Source organism: Pinus tabuliformis, chromosome 6 (genome assembly GCF_031772625.1).
Source record: "Pinus tabuliformis cultivar Carrire ecotype Pingquan chromosome 6, CPIR1, whole genome shotgun sequence".
NCBI lineage: Eukaryota > Viridiplantae > Streptophyta > Pinopsida > Pinales > Pinaceae > Pinus > Pinus tabuliformis.
The window spans coordinates 1,133,533,365-1,133,553,597 of NC_142292.1; the positions used below are offsets into that span (position 1 = coordinate 1,133,533,365).

Sequence of the window (20,233 nt, forward strand, 5' to 3'; positions counted from 1 at the left end):
CAATCGTTCAAGCTTTTCTGGAGCCAACATATACAACATTCAAAACAGCATGACAGCGTTGTGAGAGGTAAAACATGGGCAGCGTAACTGTATGTATGGGCAGCGAATACACAGCTAAGACCACAGCGTAAATGTTTGGGTAGCGTGCGCAGTGTAAACGGATATATTGGCAGCGTTAAACAATAAGAACTATTGGAGCAGCTCCGTGGAAACCCATGAGGTAGCACCCCGTCAGATTGAAGCCATTCATCATCCAACAATTTAATTCATCATCATATTTTTTTTTCTTGTAACTTCTCAATCTCACAAACAATTACTACAGTTGTGTCTTTCTCTTTAAGGAAAAGCCGACTGGTTGGAGAACACTACAGAGCATAACAATAAGATTCATAGATACAGCAGAGAGAAATCTTAACCTCACCTCATTTCAATGCTCGCTCGCTTCTGCCTGCCTCCAACGCCTACGATTTTCAAATCCTCTAACGCCTCTGACAACGTCCAAAATGTATTTCAGAGGATGAGCAGCGCAGCTTACAGTGAATATGAAAAAAATGGTCAGAGAAGAGGGCACAGGCAGTAACGTTCAGGTGACAGAGTGGAGCAGGCTACCATATTTATGAACAAACAACATTTTTGAATGGAAAGCAGAGGAGCACAAGAGCAGAATAGGTAGTTACAAAGTGCATAAAAGCTAAAAAAGGAGCTAGCTCTAATACCATGTTACGCTAGGCAGTAACTCCATAGGGCAGAAATAAATTTGACTGTATTATTCCATCAAGTAGGTCCTCATTATATACATGAGGGAGAGACTATTCAGTTCGTCTCCCAATGACTATTCATATTTCCTATCTATCTATTTACAATAATTCACCCAATCACAATGATTTGGTGTCAACATACCATTACAATTCTCTATTTATTAAGCTTACTAGATCATACCAAAATCAATATCACTATCACTACATTATTCAAACTCTTAATCAATCAATTTATTAAGGCATTTGTGAATATAATGCACAAAGGTTTATATGTTCCATCAACTCTTATCACATTCATCACTTGAGATATCCATCATTAGTGATATTCACAATATTAGTATTAATTCCTGATGGTCTTCGATATTTACCTCATTCTTATATTGACTAGCATCGCTACTTTAATTAGAAAAAATGTCGTTCTAAATTATTTGGAAAAATTGTGCTTTTGGAATACATTGTCCAACTTGTAATTGTCAATGTTGCAATAAAGAAAAAATCACAAAGCATTGATGTTACTATTCATTCAATCATCAATAATGTTTGTAATAAAAAATTACAACATTCCACTATTGAAAATGGCATATAACATTTACTAATATTTTAAACTCATAATTACAAAAACAATTATCCCAATATTTACTTATATGGATCAATTATGGAGAAAATTAACAAAATCCCTATAATCAACATAAAAACTTCCTTATTAGGCATCTCCAAAACAAGAAAAAATAAATGCACTCTTAATACAAATCTCTCTAGCCATATGCATCTTTGATACCCTTAGGTTCTTGCGCATAGGACCATGATTTTCCTTCATAGAGAGTCTAGGCCTCCTTAGGATAAGAAGCCCCTTCCTTACCCTTAAAAGAAGAGGCAAAATTATGATAGTGGATGGCTTCCCTAGCTGCTATCCCTAGGTTTTGCCCCTTAGGACTAGACTTTTCCTTCAAGAGTTTGAACAATGAAAGTATCCTTTTATTATTTTATGTACATGTCTTTTTAATAGAATTTTAATGATTACATTGGGGCATGAAATCATATTTAGATACAAATTTAGATACAAATGCAACAAAACATACAAGAAGAAAAAAAAATATTTCAAATAATTAAACACTGTGTAATCAGAAATAAGAACAATTAAAGTATACCACCACCTACAAACTTATGTTGTAGTCACAAACAAACAAAATGCAAGGAATTCATAAAAGTTGTATATGAGGCACATGTAGTCATTAGAGAGTATAAGCATAACATAATCGACTACATTATTCCAAGTCAATATTTTCCTAAAGTTGTCGCAAATTATATAAATTGTTGCATGTTATAAGCTTAAATTTCTTGATGGCTAGATTACAGCAATCTCAAAGAGCATAAATGTGACATTTAAGATCCATCTTAAAACCTAGATTTCTCAAGCAAAGAGAGAGATCAAATCTCTCAAGGTGCAAATATTTTGAATAGTGCTCAAACTTGAAAAAAGATTTGCACTTTGAGAAATTTGATCCCTCTTGTACTTGATAGGTCAAGAGATAAGATGGATCTAGACTAGTTACATATATATGGTATTTTTCTATAATTTATTGATAATAACCTCAAGAAACATTTGTATGATACCACACTAGATCCATTTTAATGCCAAAACTATGAAGTGTAAAGGATCAAATCCCATAAGGTACAAATATTTTTTTTTAAAAACTTAAGGAAAAGTTTGCACCTTGAAAGATTTAATCCACCTTATGCTTGATAGATTCAAAATTAAAAACTAAACTAGTTATGTCTACGATATTATTTTTATAATTTATTAATAAAAATACATCAACTTTATACATTTATTGTTGCACAGAAATTAACAAGATGCATCTATAACCCAAATAAATGTATCAATTGTGTGACATTAAAAAATTAAATTTAACAAAACAAAACAAAAAATCCATCAAAATGATAATTGACTATAATTTTTAAATTGTGCCACAATAAAAAAAATTAATTTAACAGAACAAAACAAAAAATCCATTAAAATGATAATTGACCATAATTTTAAAAACTAAACGAATCATAAAAATTATAAAACTTATAATAAAATACTGGTCCTAACCTAACCTCAAATCTTTTAAAGACCCAAAAAAAATTACATATCTACTTCTTACTAAAAAGAAATAAAGAAATAAGACATCTAATTCTTCACATCTCTACTTACTTCTTACATCTCTATGTTAGTTATTACCAACCCCTAACATCAATATTAGACATGGACCATAAAATACTAAGCACTTCAATGCTCGTCAACATATTATCATGCATGGTATTTCTGTGCCGAGATATAACTTTCATTTGGGATTCGTACTGTGGGAAACTACCCTAGAACAGCCCAAAAAAGGTTAAGGTTGTCCTAAAATAATGCTTTTAATTTTGAACGGGTAAAAGAGACATTTCACTTCATACTTCGAAAATAAAATCATAAGAATTAGCTTGTCTACCTATCTATGGAATAAATAACCAAAAAGCTGCTAAATAAACCAAACATTTCAAATAAGGTATGTACAATAACTATCAACATTTCTTCAAGTCCGATATTGAGAATGATAGAATATACAAGAAAAAGCCTGTCCTGTTAAAGGCCCAAGGACCAACAAAATCTGCACGGCACCTTGAAGAAAGGAGCCGTTGGCATGACATCACTCGTAGCATAGCTTCTAGAACAGGTCCATGCACTAACACGACAAAACTTGATAAATGGATAATAATAATGTATTCTTACGGTATTCATATTTACATTCTCACAACATAGCAAACCATAAGAGGCAAGGTAGAAGAAGTAGAACCTAGGGCAACAATAAAACACTAACAAAATAAAGATATACTTTGGGACCGGCAATGGCTTTCACGGTCCGTAGATTATTAGGCATATTAACTAACCAAAATTTTGGGCCATGGGACATGCTGTTATGTTACCCAAAGGCAGTTTTGCTTCTCTTTTCCTTTTTTCACGATTGTCAAATGGCAGAAATCATAAAAACTGAAAGGAAAAAAAAAAAACTAAGTTTCATGGTCAAAAGCCATCAGCTGCCCATGATTTTATCGAAGCATAAACCATAAAGCAGAAACAAAGACCATCTGCAAAGAGTTAGGCAAAATCATCGAAATCTGGACCCAGGCAACCAGTTGACACTCCCATACAATCACCACAGACAAAAGAGGTGTCTGGCCGTCTCATGAAGTGATCTGCATGTCTCCCACAGCCAGGTCTGTTGCATTCTAAACATTTCGGAAGTTGAAGCCAACAAGCAGAACACAGCAAATCTAAACAAAAGGTTTCTTCAAACTCGTTGTCATTAATGCACCTTCCACACTCTTCACAACGAGCAATGCAAAAAATACACCCCCGACATTGTTGAAGTTTATGGCCCTTCTTTTTTTGACATCTTTCCCTAGGGCAGTCATAAACAAGCCTTGCATTCTCACATTTTGGGCAAACTTCAACATCGATAGATCTATCATCGTGATACGAAAACATATAATGGCCATTATGATAAAACTGGGGTTTTACCAATTCAGACTGCTGCTGTAAACCACCATCCAGAGAGGATTTCAAGTTATCAAGGTGATCTTTAGTTAAGCCATAAAGGCCACGAATCCTCAAATGTTTTAGTCCAGGCATGCTATCTCCACTTTTCTCTGCGTATCCCTTCACCATTGTCACAATTCCTTCTGCAGTTATTCTAGTGCATCCTGGTAAACATAACTGCAAAACCCATCTCGCATATTAGATATGAGATATTTTAAATAGAAAGAAAGCATCCCGAGCAACCACATATAAAGAATGATCCCAAAACAAAACCTACAAGATTCAACCAAACAATTCAGTAAAGATGATAAAGTGGAAGATAATTTGGACGAATTCAACGAACTTTAGTGTCAAGAAAACAAGACTGGTATGCCACGTCTATTTGTGTTATAACTACGGTTAACATCTTGATTTCTCCTGCAAGAGTTTTTGTCGATACTAGAATTTTATTTATATTTCTCGGCATCATAGGTAAAGATACAATTCAATTTCAGAGTATTTGTTATTTAAATATGCTGCAATGTCTTTTTCTTTGACATTATGTATGCACAATTTCTGGATATTTTTCATGCATATATTGGCATATTGTATCTTAAAACTGTTTGTACTATAGTTCCATTTTTTCTGTTGAGACATCCTAACTGGTAGCTAGGTTCTCATGCACCACCAGTGGCTAATTCTTTGACTTGAATAACCGAACGAGTAATTTGTAGAATAGTCAGTATATCCTCAAGCGTTACACGGAAGCTTCTGTAAAGCCATTTTAAGCATTATCAAATAAAAGTTGTAAACTGGAAAGGAATGCAAAGAAATCCCCTTGGCTTCCCAATTCAACGGACACCCATTTGTTCAATGCTTCCTCATCCGGCATATGTCGAATGAAGAACAAAATCACCCCACGACGTCTTCTTTTTTCAAGTCATAGCCAGACCTCTGATTCTGAGGGAATGATTTCCCGAACGGAGCTGAGACTCCCGCAGTGCTCGGGCGTCCTTAAGGGTGACCCCGTATCTAGGGTCTATAGTGTAGGACTTACAGGTTCCTTGCTTGCACTCGTAGTGTAACTTACTGTGTAAGGTCTCCTAATTTCTTACCATAAAATGATAAATCTTTCTGACCAGAAAATCATGTTGATGCATGATAAGTACAGAGAGGACCCTAGGCAAGTCGATGGTTATGAAGGCAAGTAGAGAAGCGTCTTTCCTATCCCGATGGTCGAGCATCTAAAAACCCACCAATCAAAATATCCATGCATGGTAAGGAAAGTGTTAACCTGTAGACCCTGCCTTTCCTTTCCTTTTACAAAAGTACACAGGAGATCCGGATGTGTTTGTTTCGCTGGGATCAGCCTCCCTACAAAAATGAAATGAGAAATACCTTTACCCTCCAACAACAGGCATGATGATATTTATTTAGTTTTAAACCTTTACCTCCCAGAACGGGCTTGATGATATTTATTTTATTTTAATTACTGTCCACCTAAATCACATGACAATGGAACATGGAGGACACATGGATACGAGTATCTAACATAAGACATCTAGTCTAGAAAAAGGGCACACAGACACATATTGCAAATTACAAATACAAAAATGAAATCTAGGCATAAAGGTCCAAGTTTTTTAGAAATTAAAAACTAATTACAATTAATGTTACATTTTTTGTTACCAGCAATATTGGGGAAATTATCAAAAATTTGAAAAAATATAAAAATAATCATTTTTTCCAAATTTTTAACTTGAGTAATACCTGACAAAATGATACAAAATCACATCAAAACAAAATTAAATGTATCTCTTGAGATGAATCATGGCAATGAAAGTTGAAACAATGGATTCCTCCTTGTTTGCTTGATGGAAAACAGTCACAGCATCCTCAGCAATGTTATCAAAACAAGACCAAAAGATTGGCTGACCAAAAGTTACATAAAATATTCAAATTTTGAAACGAGCATATAATTCATTGCATTCATATCAATCCAAATTATTATACACAAATATGCAAAAAAAAATCATGTGTATAGCAAGTATATAACCAAAATAGCACCAAGTGCAGTCCCAAAAAATTCATGCTACGACAAAAAGTCTCCAAATGGCCTCTAGAGTCCCAAAAAAATCATGCTACGACGAAAAACTAAATAACATTGAAATCATTGCCTATATTGGGATCCTCCTCATCAACATCACCCTCTAAGAATTAAAATATGATAGAAAAAGCTTAGCCTGCCTAATCAATAATTTTGCTGGACTCAAGTGTACATTTTTACTAAGGTCATGATGGAGGGGTTCAGTAATCAATGCCACCAACGTCAACGTACATAGAGGGCTTGGCATCAAGGAAGTGTAGCGTATATATGTGAGCGTAATAAGGTCACATATCATACGCATGTGACCAATGTAATATTTGAATATTCAGGTTAAGGGTTGGGTGGTTAAAGAACCAAAACCAACTTAGGGTGCTAATAAATAATGTAATGAGCAATGATTATATGAAAGATCAAAATATATCAGTGTAATATGGTCACTTTGTTAGTGATATGACTAATGCTATATTATACCATTTGGGGGGGGGGGTAAGTCTTTAAACCACCGTAACCAAATTAGGGTGTTTAGTGTTATATAATTATAATAATACTGCAATGAGGGATGAATAACCTAAGAGAGGTGTATGTGTTGTGGGTGGCCTAATTGCAACATCAACGTATCTGTGATATTTATTACTCTCACATTATGCTTCTGTTATTTTGTTATGTATACTACACGCAAGATCAATCAGAAGTTCAAATTATATGTGTATCACCAAGGTTAAGAACTTAGGAATATGATTGGTATAGTTTGAGACTCCAGTTATTTCATTCATGATCATTTAGACTATAGACATGGGAATATTATTAAAATCACCTGTTAACTTAGTTTAATTCATGTTTTAATGTCGAATTGACATGGGAATATTATTAGAATCACTTGTTAACTTAGTTTAATTCATGTTTTAATGTCAAATTAATGACCTAAAGTATATTATATTCATTTTAGGATTTACGCATCTAAAATTGATGCACCTAGGGTTTATGTCATCCTTTACTAATAAAGGACATGTGCTCTCTCCGTTTTGCTATCCAAGAAGTCTTTATCTCTTCAAAATCCTAGGGATTGGGTAGATCAATTGCAGACAAGGCACTGCTTTTTTATACATAGCTAAACAAACTAAAGGGCTTTCATGCAAAGAAGGCTAAGTATATTCTGTTCTTGCCTTCAAGTTTTTAAAGGCAGATTTATTTTTCTAAGGAAAGAAATACCTGGTTTGCATTTCTCGTTAAAACACAAACTAACTTCTTTCTGCCTGATTAAAAGATAGCTCTGACTTCATGGAAATAAAAAAAAAACAACAACAACAACAAAAGTATTGGGTTCATAAAATCAAAAGAAAAAAAGGAAAATGTCTTTTTTCAATGGGCCGCTGCCTTGCAAAAGCAGCAAGCAATCAGCATGGAGGAACTAGATAACTGTACAGTACAGCACCCACCTAAGAAAACTGTCCGTTGTACAAATATACAGAATCAACAGTATGTACAATGGGCAACCAGTTGTACAATGACCAAAAAGTCATATAAACACCCAGCAGCACAGTTGAGCAGTATAGTACAGATTTCAGCCACCAACATATAAAATTTGACCTGTACGCACACCATCAATGTAAACTTACTGTTCTTTTCAGGTAGTTTGATCAAGTGAAGGTCAGATTTGGTTAATTTGCTGTATTTTGCAGATCTAGCAAATAATTGACTATAACTTGTCAAATTGGACAGGTGTATCCTTTTTCTGAATTAGATTGGCAGATCTACAACAGATCTGTACATTTTTCAGATTATCACCTTTTCAACAATAATATTTGTGTTCACCTCCATAATTTTCAGTTTCAAAGAGGAAAAATTGACAAAGTAAGTTTTTTAAGTCTTTATTTTATTGACAAATATTATTTTCAGTGACACACAGGCTGAATATGTTGTGCTTTAATTAATAGTTTGCCTAACATAATGTTAGAGGGTAATAAAAAATTCGCTAAGAATTATAGTACCTAGACACAATGTATGTTGGCCATTTTTTAGTGCAGGTGTTTGGATCATTATCAGACCGAGTTTGATGAGTGGAATATAGATGTGGTGATGTTGATAAAGCTTTCAATGACTGGTGAAATGCTTCATAAAGTGCAAAGAGGGAGCGATGTTACATCTATTTGGAAGCGACTAAAGGATTTACAAGAAAGTTCAAATAAAACCAAAGTCTTCTTCCTTGAAAATTTATTGTTTACAATCAAAATGGATGAAAGTGAACCTTGACAAGATCATTTGTTAAAGATAGAGGATCTCAGAGAACAATGGAACGCCATTGGGCAGAAAACAGAAAAGGAAGACATGACGGTAGTCACTCTCATGAGTTTACCAACATCATTCAGCAATTCATGAAACACCCAAATGTTACTTCCACTAATATTGACCTAATGTTTGAAGATTTGAGCACCAACCTCTTGCAACAAGACGAATGGAAAAAAAGTTTGGAAGTAGAAATGGGAATGGGAACGAGGGTTCAAAAATAGCTTTGGTGACCAACTTCAAGGCCAAAGGCAAGTTTGCCTAGAAAGAATGAGGACAGCTGAACAGATGATTCAATTAATCACGTAACTTTTAAGTGTCGTTATTGTGGAAAGATGTGCAATAAAAATAATTTTTGCAAAAAATCATTATATAATGAGAAAAACAGCCCAAGAAGTAGGCTAACGTTGCAGAACATAAGGAAGACCTCTTCGTGTTTATGGCTAGGAATAACATCTAGATTTGGGTGCATCTCATCCTTCTACCGATAGGAAATACTGGTATATTAGTTATTTTGCTCACATATCTTCTAATGATACTATGGTTAATGGTGGATGAGAGGAATACAAGGTAGAAGGAATACAAGGTAGAAGGCAAATGAAATTGGCAAATAACCTTGTTAGGTGAAATGCTAGTATTGCTTGATGTTCACTATGTCCTAGGAATGGATAACCATCTACTTTCTATAAGTGAAATTATGAAGCACAACCCCAACTCACATGTGATTTTCGTCCATCACAAATGTTAATTGTGGATAAGGTCAACAAGAAGACATTTGCTCTTAGTATTGTAGATATGGGATTTTTAGGTTGGTTGATGCCTAGAAAGCAAAAGAAATTTGATGGCCAAGGATGGTCAAAATAGCAATGAGCTTTGGCATGAAATATAAAGACATTTAAATCTGAGATAATTTTCTTATTTGGCTAAAGAGAGTTTGGTCAATGGCCTTCCAAATATACAGAATCTATGTTATGTATAAAATAAATAATAAAATTAAATATGTCAATTGGGTTGATCTCAAGTGGTTGGGAGGATTGATTGTTATCCTTCCCACCCAAGTTCAATTCTCTGAAGTGACATGAATAGCTTTGTTGTAATGGCTTTGAGCCTTACTGTTGAGTCTGAATAGTCCCTCGAGGATTGAAATGTGTATATTCCTCACATGGAATATAAAGTTATTCCTCATGAAAAAAATAATTAAATCAAATATTTAAATAATAATATTACAATGTTATGAATAAGAAGAGTCACAACTCTTCAAACAGGCGCCTTAGGCTATATTAAGTCAGGCCCCCTCATTGTAATAATCATCACATTCATATACACTTTTATTAAAATATTATATTTTATTTTGCACTGAAATATATCGTGAATCATCTGGTATCAGAGCCGACCTCTCAGCCTCAAGTCGCAACTATCCGTACATTCACACAGTTTGAAATCATTGCTTTCTTATAGGATGTAGCCACCAGATGTACAAGTCCTAATCATGTTGAAATTGTGTTGCCATATTGCCAATCTGTTTCCTGTAATGTCCCTTTTTCCAGGTATTCGAAATGGAGAGCATCTCAATAGCCTAGGATACAAATTAAAATAAATTGTGGGATATGAGGGAATTAATTAATTAAAAGTGGCTAAGAAAAGGGAATATTAAAAAGTCACTATATTTAATAAAGGAAAAGTGACACATGGTATTCGAACGACCCATGCTATTGTCCATGGTATTCCGATAAGCCATCATTATAAAAAGAGAGGCATGAGCTCATGGGGGGTGTGTGGATGATTTGGTGAATTGTTTTAGTGGTTCTCTAATCATTTGTATGAGGGTTTGTAACCTCAAGTGTTGATCATCTTCAAGAGTGAGACTATCCTCCCTACGGATCTAACTATTCTCTAGATTCAATGGTAAAACATCCACCCTAGCTAGTTTGAGGCAATGTTAGAGGAACCGAACTGGTGATCAAACTGGAAAACCCTCTGAACCAATAACATATCAGAACTGGACTAGAACAGTAAAAAAGCCAGAACAAAAAATTGGTTGACCAGAAACACAAATTCAAATTTCAAAGAAAAATATATATATTGGTGTGCATCCATATGAATCCAAACCATTTATACACAAATAAGCAAAGTTCTCATTTACATAGCATGTAAGGGTGCACATAACCCAAGTAGCATTGAGTGCACTCTATCTCTCAATCAAAAATACATCAACAAACCAGTTCTAGATGGCCTCTAGCATCCAAATAAAATCATGCTACAACAAATACCTACATATCATAAAAATCATTGCCTACATTCCAATCTTCGTAATCAATATCATCCTCTAAGCATTAAAATAAGATTGAAAAACGTAGCATGTCAAGTCAAGATTTTGTTTGAGTGATGGGTACATTTTTAATGGAGTCATGATAGAGGAGTTTAAAAACCAATGCCACTAACATCAAGGTACAAAGAGGGGTTGGTGCTCTTGATTAAGTATTAGTTCCAAATTGTGGTACACGAAAAAATCCAATGGAAACGCTCAATCCCCACAATCCCAAAATCCTGAAAAACTGTTAAGTCTGTTAGATTTTGAGCAAGATCTAAAATTTCACTTTTTCCATATGAAAGCCAATGAGGTCGGAACCATTCTCAAATATTCTAAGTCATTTCATGGTAATGTCAAAAATTTACGTGAAAGGATGAAGATGAAAGATAAAGGACAATGTCACTTTTACTTCAAGAATTTAACATTACCATGAATTGCATAGCAATACTAGGCTTGAATATTATGCTGCCCCACTCAAAATTCTTGTTTTTTTTTTAATTACGTTTGGAACATCTTTGGTCGAATTGTACGGAATCAGTTGGTTCAATACCAACCAACCATTTCAGTTCCAAACCTCAAATCAGACCAGTTTGACCTCCAAACCAATCGAACCGATCGGTTCCACTAGTTCTGGTCCAGTTCTAATAACACTGGTTTGATAGAGGAATCATTTCAAATTCTCCATTGGCACTCAAAATTCTTGTTTTTTTTAATTATGTTTGGAACATCTTTGGTCAAATTGTACGGAATTGGTTGGTTCAATACCAACCAACCATTTCCAGTTCCAAACCTCAAACCGGACCAGTTTGACCTCCAAACCAATCGAACCGATTGGTTCCACTAGTTCTGGTCCAGTTCTGATAACAATGGTTTGATAGAGGAATCATTTCAAATTCGCCATTGGCACTTAACAAAGCAAGGAGGATCCAATTGCAGCAGTCACCAGGGGTCTGAGATTTTGCAGCAGCTCACATCACCCTCAACTAGGTTTCCAATAAACCCATTTTGGTTTTAAAATAGTTGTCAACATGAACTTTCTTATTATAATAATTTAAAGAACTAGCTAATTTTATTGTTGTGTTTCTTGCATCTGGTTGATCTATTTTTCTATGGCATTTTAAGTGGAATTTTATCTATGGAAAATTGTTTGAAGAAATAAAAATAGAAAAATTATCGAAATTCTAAAATAATTAAAAAGGAATATTACAGTGGTATTAGAGTTGGTTTTCCTACCATCTTGAGGGATTTAGTAGTGGAAGGTTTATCATCTATTCTAGAAGCATGAAATTTTCATGCAGGTTGAAACCCTAGTGTGAGCAAGGGACCTAAAGGGGTTCCTAAGAGGGTAACTGCTAGGTTAAGGGCAACGGCGGGGGCTTAGCCCACTGTCACCACAGCTAAGTCTCCCTGATGGACTTTCACGGATGGGAGGAGTCCCGGTAGTGTAAGGATCACTTGTAAAGAATGTGTCGATGGATAGGTGAGAAGTCACCCTAAAAACCCTTTCCCAATGGTGGAGTGAAGAATGGAGCTTGCTTACTCTTTAAGCAAGGAACTTGGTCTTCCAAGGGTAAGGGGTGAGGATTGGAGGGTTGAGGGAGAAGGAATAGATTTACGGACGAGGTTCTCAATCCCTATAATCCTTGGGAAACTTCGATTCCCAAATGGTCCTTGACAAATAATATTTATTGAGAAGTGGGACCACACGAAGCCAAGTGGACCCAGCCCAAGTTCGGGGACGAAATGCAGCAACCAATGATGTTCCTATCCTGGACAAGATGTTTACTTCAAAAGGTTGAATTGATCCTATTGAGGTCGAACCTTGAGGATGCCTACGCAAAATTCGATCCTAGAGCTAGGGCTTCGGATTTCAGGAGATTCCACCGTTATAATTGCCTCAAATTTGGAGGAGAGGGAGGGGACTCACCAGCGCAGTAGCCTGTAGGAGATCAATGTTTTTCTTTGGGTCAATTCCCAGGAAATTGATGCCCTAGGTGACCTTTGAGGGCTAGACCTGGGAAAAAGTGATAAAAGGTGAAAAAGGTGAAGGGGCTTTTAGGGATCAGTGCCTAATTCACTTGGGGATATGGAGTCAAGGATGTTGATGAGTAAGAACTTGGTTTCTTGATCAAGGAGGCCCAGAAAGTCACCTTCATCCAATGTTGAAAGAAAGAAAAGAAAAGTGACCTTTAAGCATTTTCAAAGCAAACAGTGCAAGCTTATTGAGACAAATAATCTCTAAGACATTTAATTCATATAACATTGGCCCATACATTAAATTAGCTAAAACATGCTCAATTCCACATTTCAATCATGCAGCAACTATCCCTAATTTTAGCAGTATGCAGCAACAAGAATAATAACATCAAAATTTACTTACAACGTTATAGAGTATATCCAACCAGCATTTTGTTTACAAGACAAAGCTCCAAGATATAATAAATCGCCCAAATCCATAAGTCAAAATTCATCCATCTCCAAAAAATATCCTCCAAGGAAAAAATGTGAAGTCCTCTATGTTAGAGAGATCCCAAGTCAAGTGATGATACAAATGAATGTATCTAACAGATCCAGTGTCAGGAGTCGAGGTGTGAGGTCGAAGGGCCAAAGGATTGAGCATTCAGCCAGAAGGAGTGATGCAGTCACCATCAGCTGTGACGCAGAGCAATGCAATGATTGTGCAGATACTACACAGAGGCAGCGTGGGGCTAGCCATTCAGTGGTTGGATCAGTGTCGGATCTCCCGAGATAATGTGAGGTATTTCTCACTAATTCTTTACCAGTCAGATTCTTTGTATCGAATAGCCAGCAAGGCATCCAAAGATTGTATTCAGAAACTACTACTTAATAATACAAACCCTCAGTTGTTGCACGGTTTTCCCACATTGAGTTTTTCCAAGGACATTGGTCCAAAAACAACGGTGTCACTTGTGTGTGTTATTTATTTCTTGCTCAGATTCTTGTTTCCACATATTATTTAAGTTGTGAAGGTTGTAGTTGTATTTATTTCCATGTTTACTGTATAATACTGTAAATAACTTGATTTAGTAGGAGAAATATAATCAGTTGCCGCAGTAGTGATTTGGAGCTTCTCGAATTTTCACATGGTATTAAAGCACAGGTGAAGCAAGAGAGCAGATCGAAAGAGCCAAGCGCTGAAGAGGAGGGAGATCGAAGTGTTGTGTAGGCAGCAAATCGAATCCCCAGAGGGATTGCGCAGTCCAAGACAAGAGGGCAAAATTCTCAAGGAAAATCTCTCTCTAAGTGAGTTGACAGAGAGGTAAGATTTCAAGATCGAGATTTGTCAGCAACAGAGGGAGTAGCGTAGCAGAAGCTTTAGCGCAGAGCAGTTTTCTGGTGAGACGCAGTTTTCTGCAGCAGTTGCTGGGGCAGAAAAACGTCAGAAGAGGGAAAGAAACACTATTTGAGGGAATTTCTTCCTTGGAGAATTCCTAGCCAAGGAATTTGATTTCTCATTTGTTGCGCAGCAGTAGAGAGGAGAAGATCTACTAACTCTAGCAAGGAGTGTGTAGGCCAGCCCAACAACAGCGCGGAGGAGAGAGGAGGCAGTTCGACATTTTGTTGGCAGAGATGGCAGTTAACAAGCTGAGAGATCAAGATCGGTAGGATGGAGCATCCAACTATGTGATCTGGAAGGTAGGATCGCATGCCTTCTGGATGAGCATAATCTTAAAGCCTATGTCGACAGTGTGGTAGTTGACCCTGCAGATCCAGATCCACTCAAGAAGTACAAGGTTGAAATGGCAAAGGCCAAGCGGTTGATCCTCGATGGAGTGAGGGATCATGTTGAATATCACATTGTTGACAATGAGACTGCCAAGGAGATGTGGGATGCCTTGGCTACGTTGTATTAGGGATCTTCTGAGCAGCGAAAGATGTACTTGGAGGAGAAAATGAGATCCACGAGGATGCAGAAGGGGGAACTCATTGATTTGTTCCTATTATTGATCTGTTCCTATCAAAGTTTCAAGAGGTCCGAGACCCATTGGCAACTGTAGGATCAGCGCCTCAGCCCACCAAGATGGTGAGGTTGGCCCTAAATTCTATCTCAGAAGAATGGCAAGTGTTTGTCCAGAGTATCCTAGACAGAAGGAGATTGTCAAATTGGGAAGGGATGTGGGCTGCTCTTCAACAGGAAGAGATGAGGCAAGACTTAGTCAAGTGAAAACTTGATAGCAGCAGTAGTAATGGGACGAAGCCCAAGGAGGAGGAAGAGAATGCAGCCCTTACATCAAAGGGGCAGTGGGAGCAACGGAGGGGGAAGAAAGATGTCTCAAAGATCAAATGTTTCTGGTGTGGTGAATTTGGTCACCACACTATGCAGTGTCCTCTCAAGAAGGACGAGGATGAGAAACTTGATCCGCGAGCTGCAACTACAAAGATCGAGGACGAGGAGTTCGCCATGATTGCCCAGATATCTCCAGGGGAGAGGTGGGGTGATCTAGTACTGTAGTTTGAAAGAACTACAGATGGGCAATGTAATGACCCATCTCGATCTATAAGCAAAGTATTAGCATGCATATGATGTATGCATATGATAGCTACATATGCACACATCACATGCCTTGCACTAGTATACTTATTAAATAATTAGGAAAAATGTTTAAATGAATGAAAAGGGGCTAAATACCTAAATTATTCAGATGAGAGATCTGACACTCAAATATACATATTAAATACTTTGTACTTACAAGGTTGTTAAATAAAATTTACAATTCCAATCCTTCTAATGTAGATATTGACCATTATAGAGTTAAAGTTATAAGTTAATTATTGTTAATATATATATAGGTTAAAATTCTAAATTAATATAATAAAATTTTGATATATATGTATAACTATTGATTTTATTATTATAATTAAACTTTATAAAAGTTAAAATTATTTAGTTTAAACACGTCAACCATATCAAGATAAATATGTATCCTCATCTCCCATTACACATAAAGCCATACCTGTCAAATAAAATCTAGTAAAATCTAATGAGGGTGGTGGAAGAAGGCGGTGACTGCCTAGGAAGAGTACTTATCCCAAGCACGCAGACGCAGAGAGGGGAGGGGGTTTTTGGGGAAAGAAGAATCAGAGTCAAAGATTGAATTCAAAGCTGGATATCTGAATCGAAATTTCAAGATTGAGCAATTATTCTCAAGGCTTTTGGGCACGGGGGACCAAAATACTCCAATTGGGAAGTATTTTAGAGCTAAGTACCAAGGCTGTGCTCAGCTTGGATGGGAGGATTTAGTCATTTGGTATCGGGAGCAATTGGAGCTACATCAACAAGGAATCGACACCAGGCTCGGAAACCAGGTATGAATATGTGAATTAAATTGATGAATTATGCATATACTATAACTGTGAATTCTGTAGAAATTAATGACTACTGTAATTGTAAATTCTGTAGAAATTAATGATTTAAATTGTGTTGGTCCTTACAGGCAGGATCCATGAGGAGTCCACCTCTAGGATCAATATCTTGCTATGGGATCCCATATCAGAAGTAGCAAGATGGACAAAGGTCAGTTGGTGCAGAGGAGTGTCGGAGTGACAGCTGCAGTGGCTAGGAGCGCCAGAGTCTGAGAAGCGTAGAGCTAGTGTCGGCAACAATGCAGTTGGCACAGAGCAGAGTCAGCAACAGCGCAGTGGCTTCACTGACAGCACAAAGACTAGCAACAGTCAGAACTTCAATAGCAGATGCATCACACTACACACCTTTGGTTCAGTATTTTGGATGTTTTTTCGTTGTTGTTGTAGCAGCAGCAACAGTGGGAGGGGGTTTCAGTGCAGATGCAGTGTTGGTAGTGGCAGGGCCAGCAACAACACGGATGCAGCATTTGCGCAGTAGTTGGTGGGCAGTGATGTTAGACATCAACGGCACAAAGGGAGATGATATAGAGAAGGGTGATGCTTCAACAGGTTGCATTACTAGAGCACATTCCTCGCTAAGAGGGAGTGTTGATTTCTAATAGCATCGGATGTGCTCTAAGCCTCAAAATTTGCAGGGAGGCAAGGACACATGTATTCCAGAATACCCAGAAATCGTTTTGGGAAATTCCACCCAGAGAAGGTTTTATTATAATTAATTATTTTTAATGGATGCCTAAGTCTAAACATAGGAAATTAAAATAATTAAAGGGTATTAATTAAACTATGGGTGAAACTTCTAGAAGAAGACTAGGATCAAGCCAAAATGATCTAAGCCATTGATTAGAATCTAATCTGGGTCGTTCACTGATCAACGAGAGGATTATAAGAAGAGGCTTGATGGGCATTTGGAAAACACATTGAGTGAGAGATCAGAGATCGATTTTCTCAAGAAAGAAGCAAAGGAGTTGCAAGAGAGGTCATCAAGAGGATTTCTTGCAATGAGGGGCAGGGATAGTTTCCCGGTTGGAGGGTTTCCTGATCTAGGGATACATTGCAAAGGAGGCAGAGAGAGATTCAGAAGAGGCAACGCAGAGCCACACTAAGGCAGCACAGAGCCTGAGACGAGATTCGCAGTTTTGCTGAGAACTAGATCAAATCTAGTGTCAAGAGTCGAGGTGTGAGACTAGAGGGCTAGAGGATTGAGCATCCAGCCAGCAAATCGATCAGCCAAAAGGAGTGGCGCAGTCACCATCAGCTGTGACGCAAAGCAGCACAGTGATTGCACAGAAGTTGCGCAGAGGCAGCGTGGGGCTAGCCATTCAGTGGTTGGGTCAATGTCGGATCTCCAGAGATAATGTGAGGTATTTCTCACTAATTCTCTGCCAATCAGATTCTCTATGTCGGATAGCCAGTAAGGCATCCAAATATTGTATTCAGAAACTACTACTTCATAATACAAATGCTCAATTGTTGCATCGGTTTTCCCACAATGGGTTTTTCCGGGGACATTGGTCCAAAAACAATGGTGCCACTTGTGTGTGTTATTTCTTTCTTGCTCGGGTTCTTGTTTCCGCATATTATTTAAGTTGTGAAGGCTGTAGTTGTATTTATTTCGATGTTTACTGTATAATACTGTAGATAACTTGATTCAGTGGGAGAAATATAATCAGTTGCTGCAGTAGTGATTTGGGGCCTCTCGAATTTTCACATGTGCATGTTGTGGGGCCCTCCAAAGGCTCAATAGTATCCTGAAGTGCCATATTGAGGAATAAATTCCTCGGAATATGATGGACAAGGGGGTGGCCCCTTGTTCTCCAAGTAGTAGACCTATGGTGCTCCCAGTGGGTCTAAGGGCACATCAATGACCCCATGGGTCTCCGTATGAATCGGAGATGCTTGTAGATCGTTTGTAATGGTCCAAGTGGTGGAATGAATGCTGCCATGACATCGTACAAGTGTTGGGACACCTGCCAAGACTGTGGGGCACCTGTGGGGGCGTGTCGGGCATAGTTTACCAAGCATATCACCATCATCCCAAAAGTAGATCGCTAGTAGTCTCTAAACATCCATGAAGATTTTTGGAGCGTTGTCTGCTGCTCTGGAGGCCCATGGCTCTCTATGCACACCCTACATGTGTCAATGTAGACCTTTGGGGGTCAAGATCCCATACAAGGAAACCAAAACCAAATGGAAACCACCTACAATCCTGCATAAGATCCAATGCATCCCTTAGGGTTCCAGTACAACCAGTCATTAAAATAATCAAGTAAAAGAGCTTAAAATCATGGTTAGCAAAGTGGGCACTTCATAATGGCATGCTCTTCCGTAGTGGGCTTTGGAATGCGCTAATGTCTCCAAGCTCCAAAGGGGGTTAACCAAGTACCTCATTAGGTGGTTTCAGCACTTGGAGGGGATAGTATGTCCAAGGTACATCCCTCTAATGGGGGTGGCAAGTGACAAATAAGTGATATGGAGTAGGGAATGAGAGGGGCAGTCCTGGACCACATAATGGCGCATAGGGGTAGTTAGATAAGGGGAAGCCCACCCCTGGGTATGTAATGTATAGGAAGGAGTAGTCGTTGTACATGAGGTGTCCTGATCTTGATTTTTTCCACCCTTCTTTATATGCATTTTGCCTTTTATGAATTTTTTTTAATCAACTACTCGGGGCTCAAATGACAAGAGCATGATATGTAATATATAGCAGCAATTACCCCCTTCAAGGTAGGGCAGTTCATTGACCTCCAGAGGTTGGGACAATCATGGGTTCCTGAATGATGAAGGAGGCTCATCTAGGTCCTATGGAACTGGGGTGATGGCCATGGATTGGGGTAGAGCTCATGTATTGGCTTCTGCCCACGGGCTAATTATTTTTGTCCTAGCCATCTTTTGCATTTTGTGGTACAATTTCTAGTTAAATATGGCCAATTATGTGTTTTCTTCTTTTTTTAGCTGCTCCAACCTCTAGGGCATCATTCTAGGCCCAACCCAAGGTGGGGGCAATGGGATAGGGAGGCTAGCTATTGATTTTAGGTATGTTCTATGCTTAGAGCAATTTATTTCAATTTTCACAGTTAGCTCAATATCTTTTCCAGATTAGCAATCACATCAACATAATAGTAAATTGCCTATAGAACATAAACATAAATCGCTGAAGACAAGCCAAGACAAGAGGACACAAGATGTGGCGCTAGCAAGGGACAAACCCCAATGTGGGCAAAACCCTTGATCAATTCTTCTTATATGTTTTTCAATAGTTCAGCAGAGAGAGAGAGATAGTATATATACAACAAAAGTCAACACTTTGACTTATCTAAATAAGAGCAGAAATCATCTCTAAGAAGATGATACATGAGGTAGCTGAACTCAGTTGAAGACATGTTGCTTCAACTGATTCTCAAAGGTGATTCCATCACCATGCTGCACCTATCATTGTGCTGCACCTCATCATCATGTTGCACCTCACTTTGTTGCACCATGTTGCACCCATCATCACTATGCTGCATCTCATCATGCTTCACTAATCATGACTGTACCCATCACTGTGCTCAATGTATACTGCAATGTATCATCACTTCAACATGTTGCTTCAATACCTTTTGCTGTTGCACTATTCACATCATGCTCATCATCACCAAGTTGTACCAATGTGCTGCATTGTACTGCATCCATGCTGCCTACAACAGTCACTACATTTAACATGCTTCTTTATGCACCTTACTGCATCATGATACCCATGCATCTTGCTGCACTATCACCATGTCTTCGTGCAATTTCAGGTCTGCAATATAGTTGTTGTCACTGTGACTGGTTAGGGAATATTGGCAGCCCGTAAACAGTCACCC

The 20,233-nt window shown here is 37.6% G+C and overlaps 1 protein-coding gene across 1 annotated transcript in view; it reads right to left on the reverse strand.

The window, feature by feature from the left end:
* Window positions 1-3,295: 3,295 nt before the first annotated feature.
* Window positions 3,296-20,233, reverse strand: part of LOC149262866 (uncharacterized) — a 93,016-nt gene continuing 76,078 nt past the window's right edge. Inside the window, exon 2 of the mRNA XM_089425351.1 lies at window positions 3,296-4,500. Within this exon, the coding sequence (XP_089281477.1) occupies window positions 3,883-4,500 (618 nt within the window). The 3' untranslated portion in view covers window positions 3,296-3,882. The remainder of the gene's footprint in view (window positions 4,501-20,233) is intronic.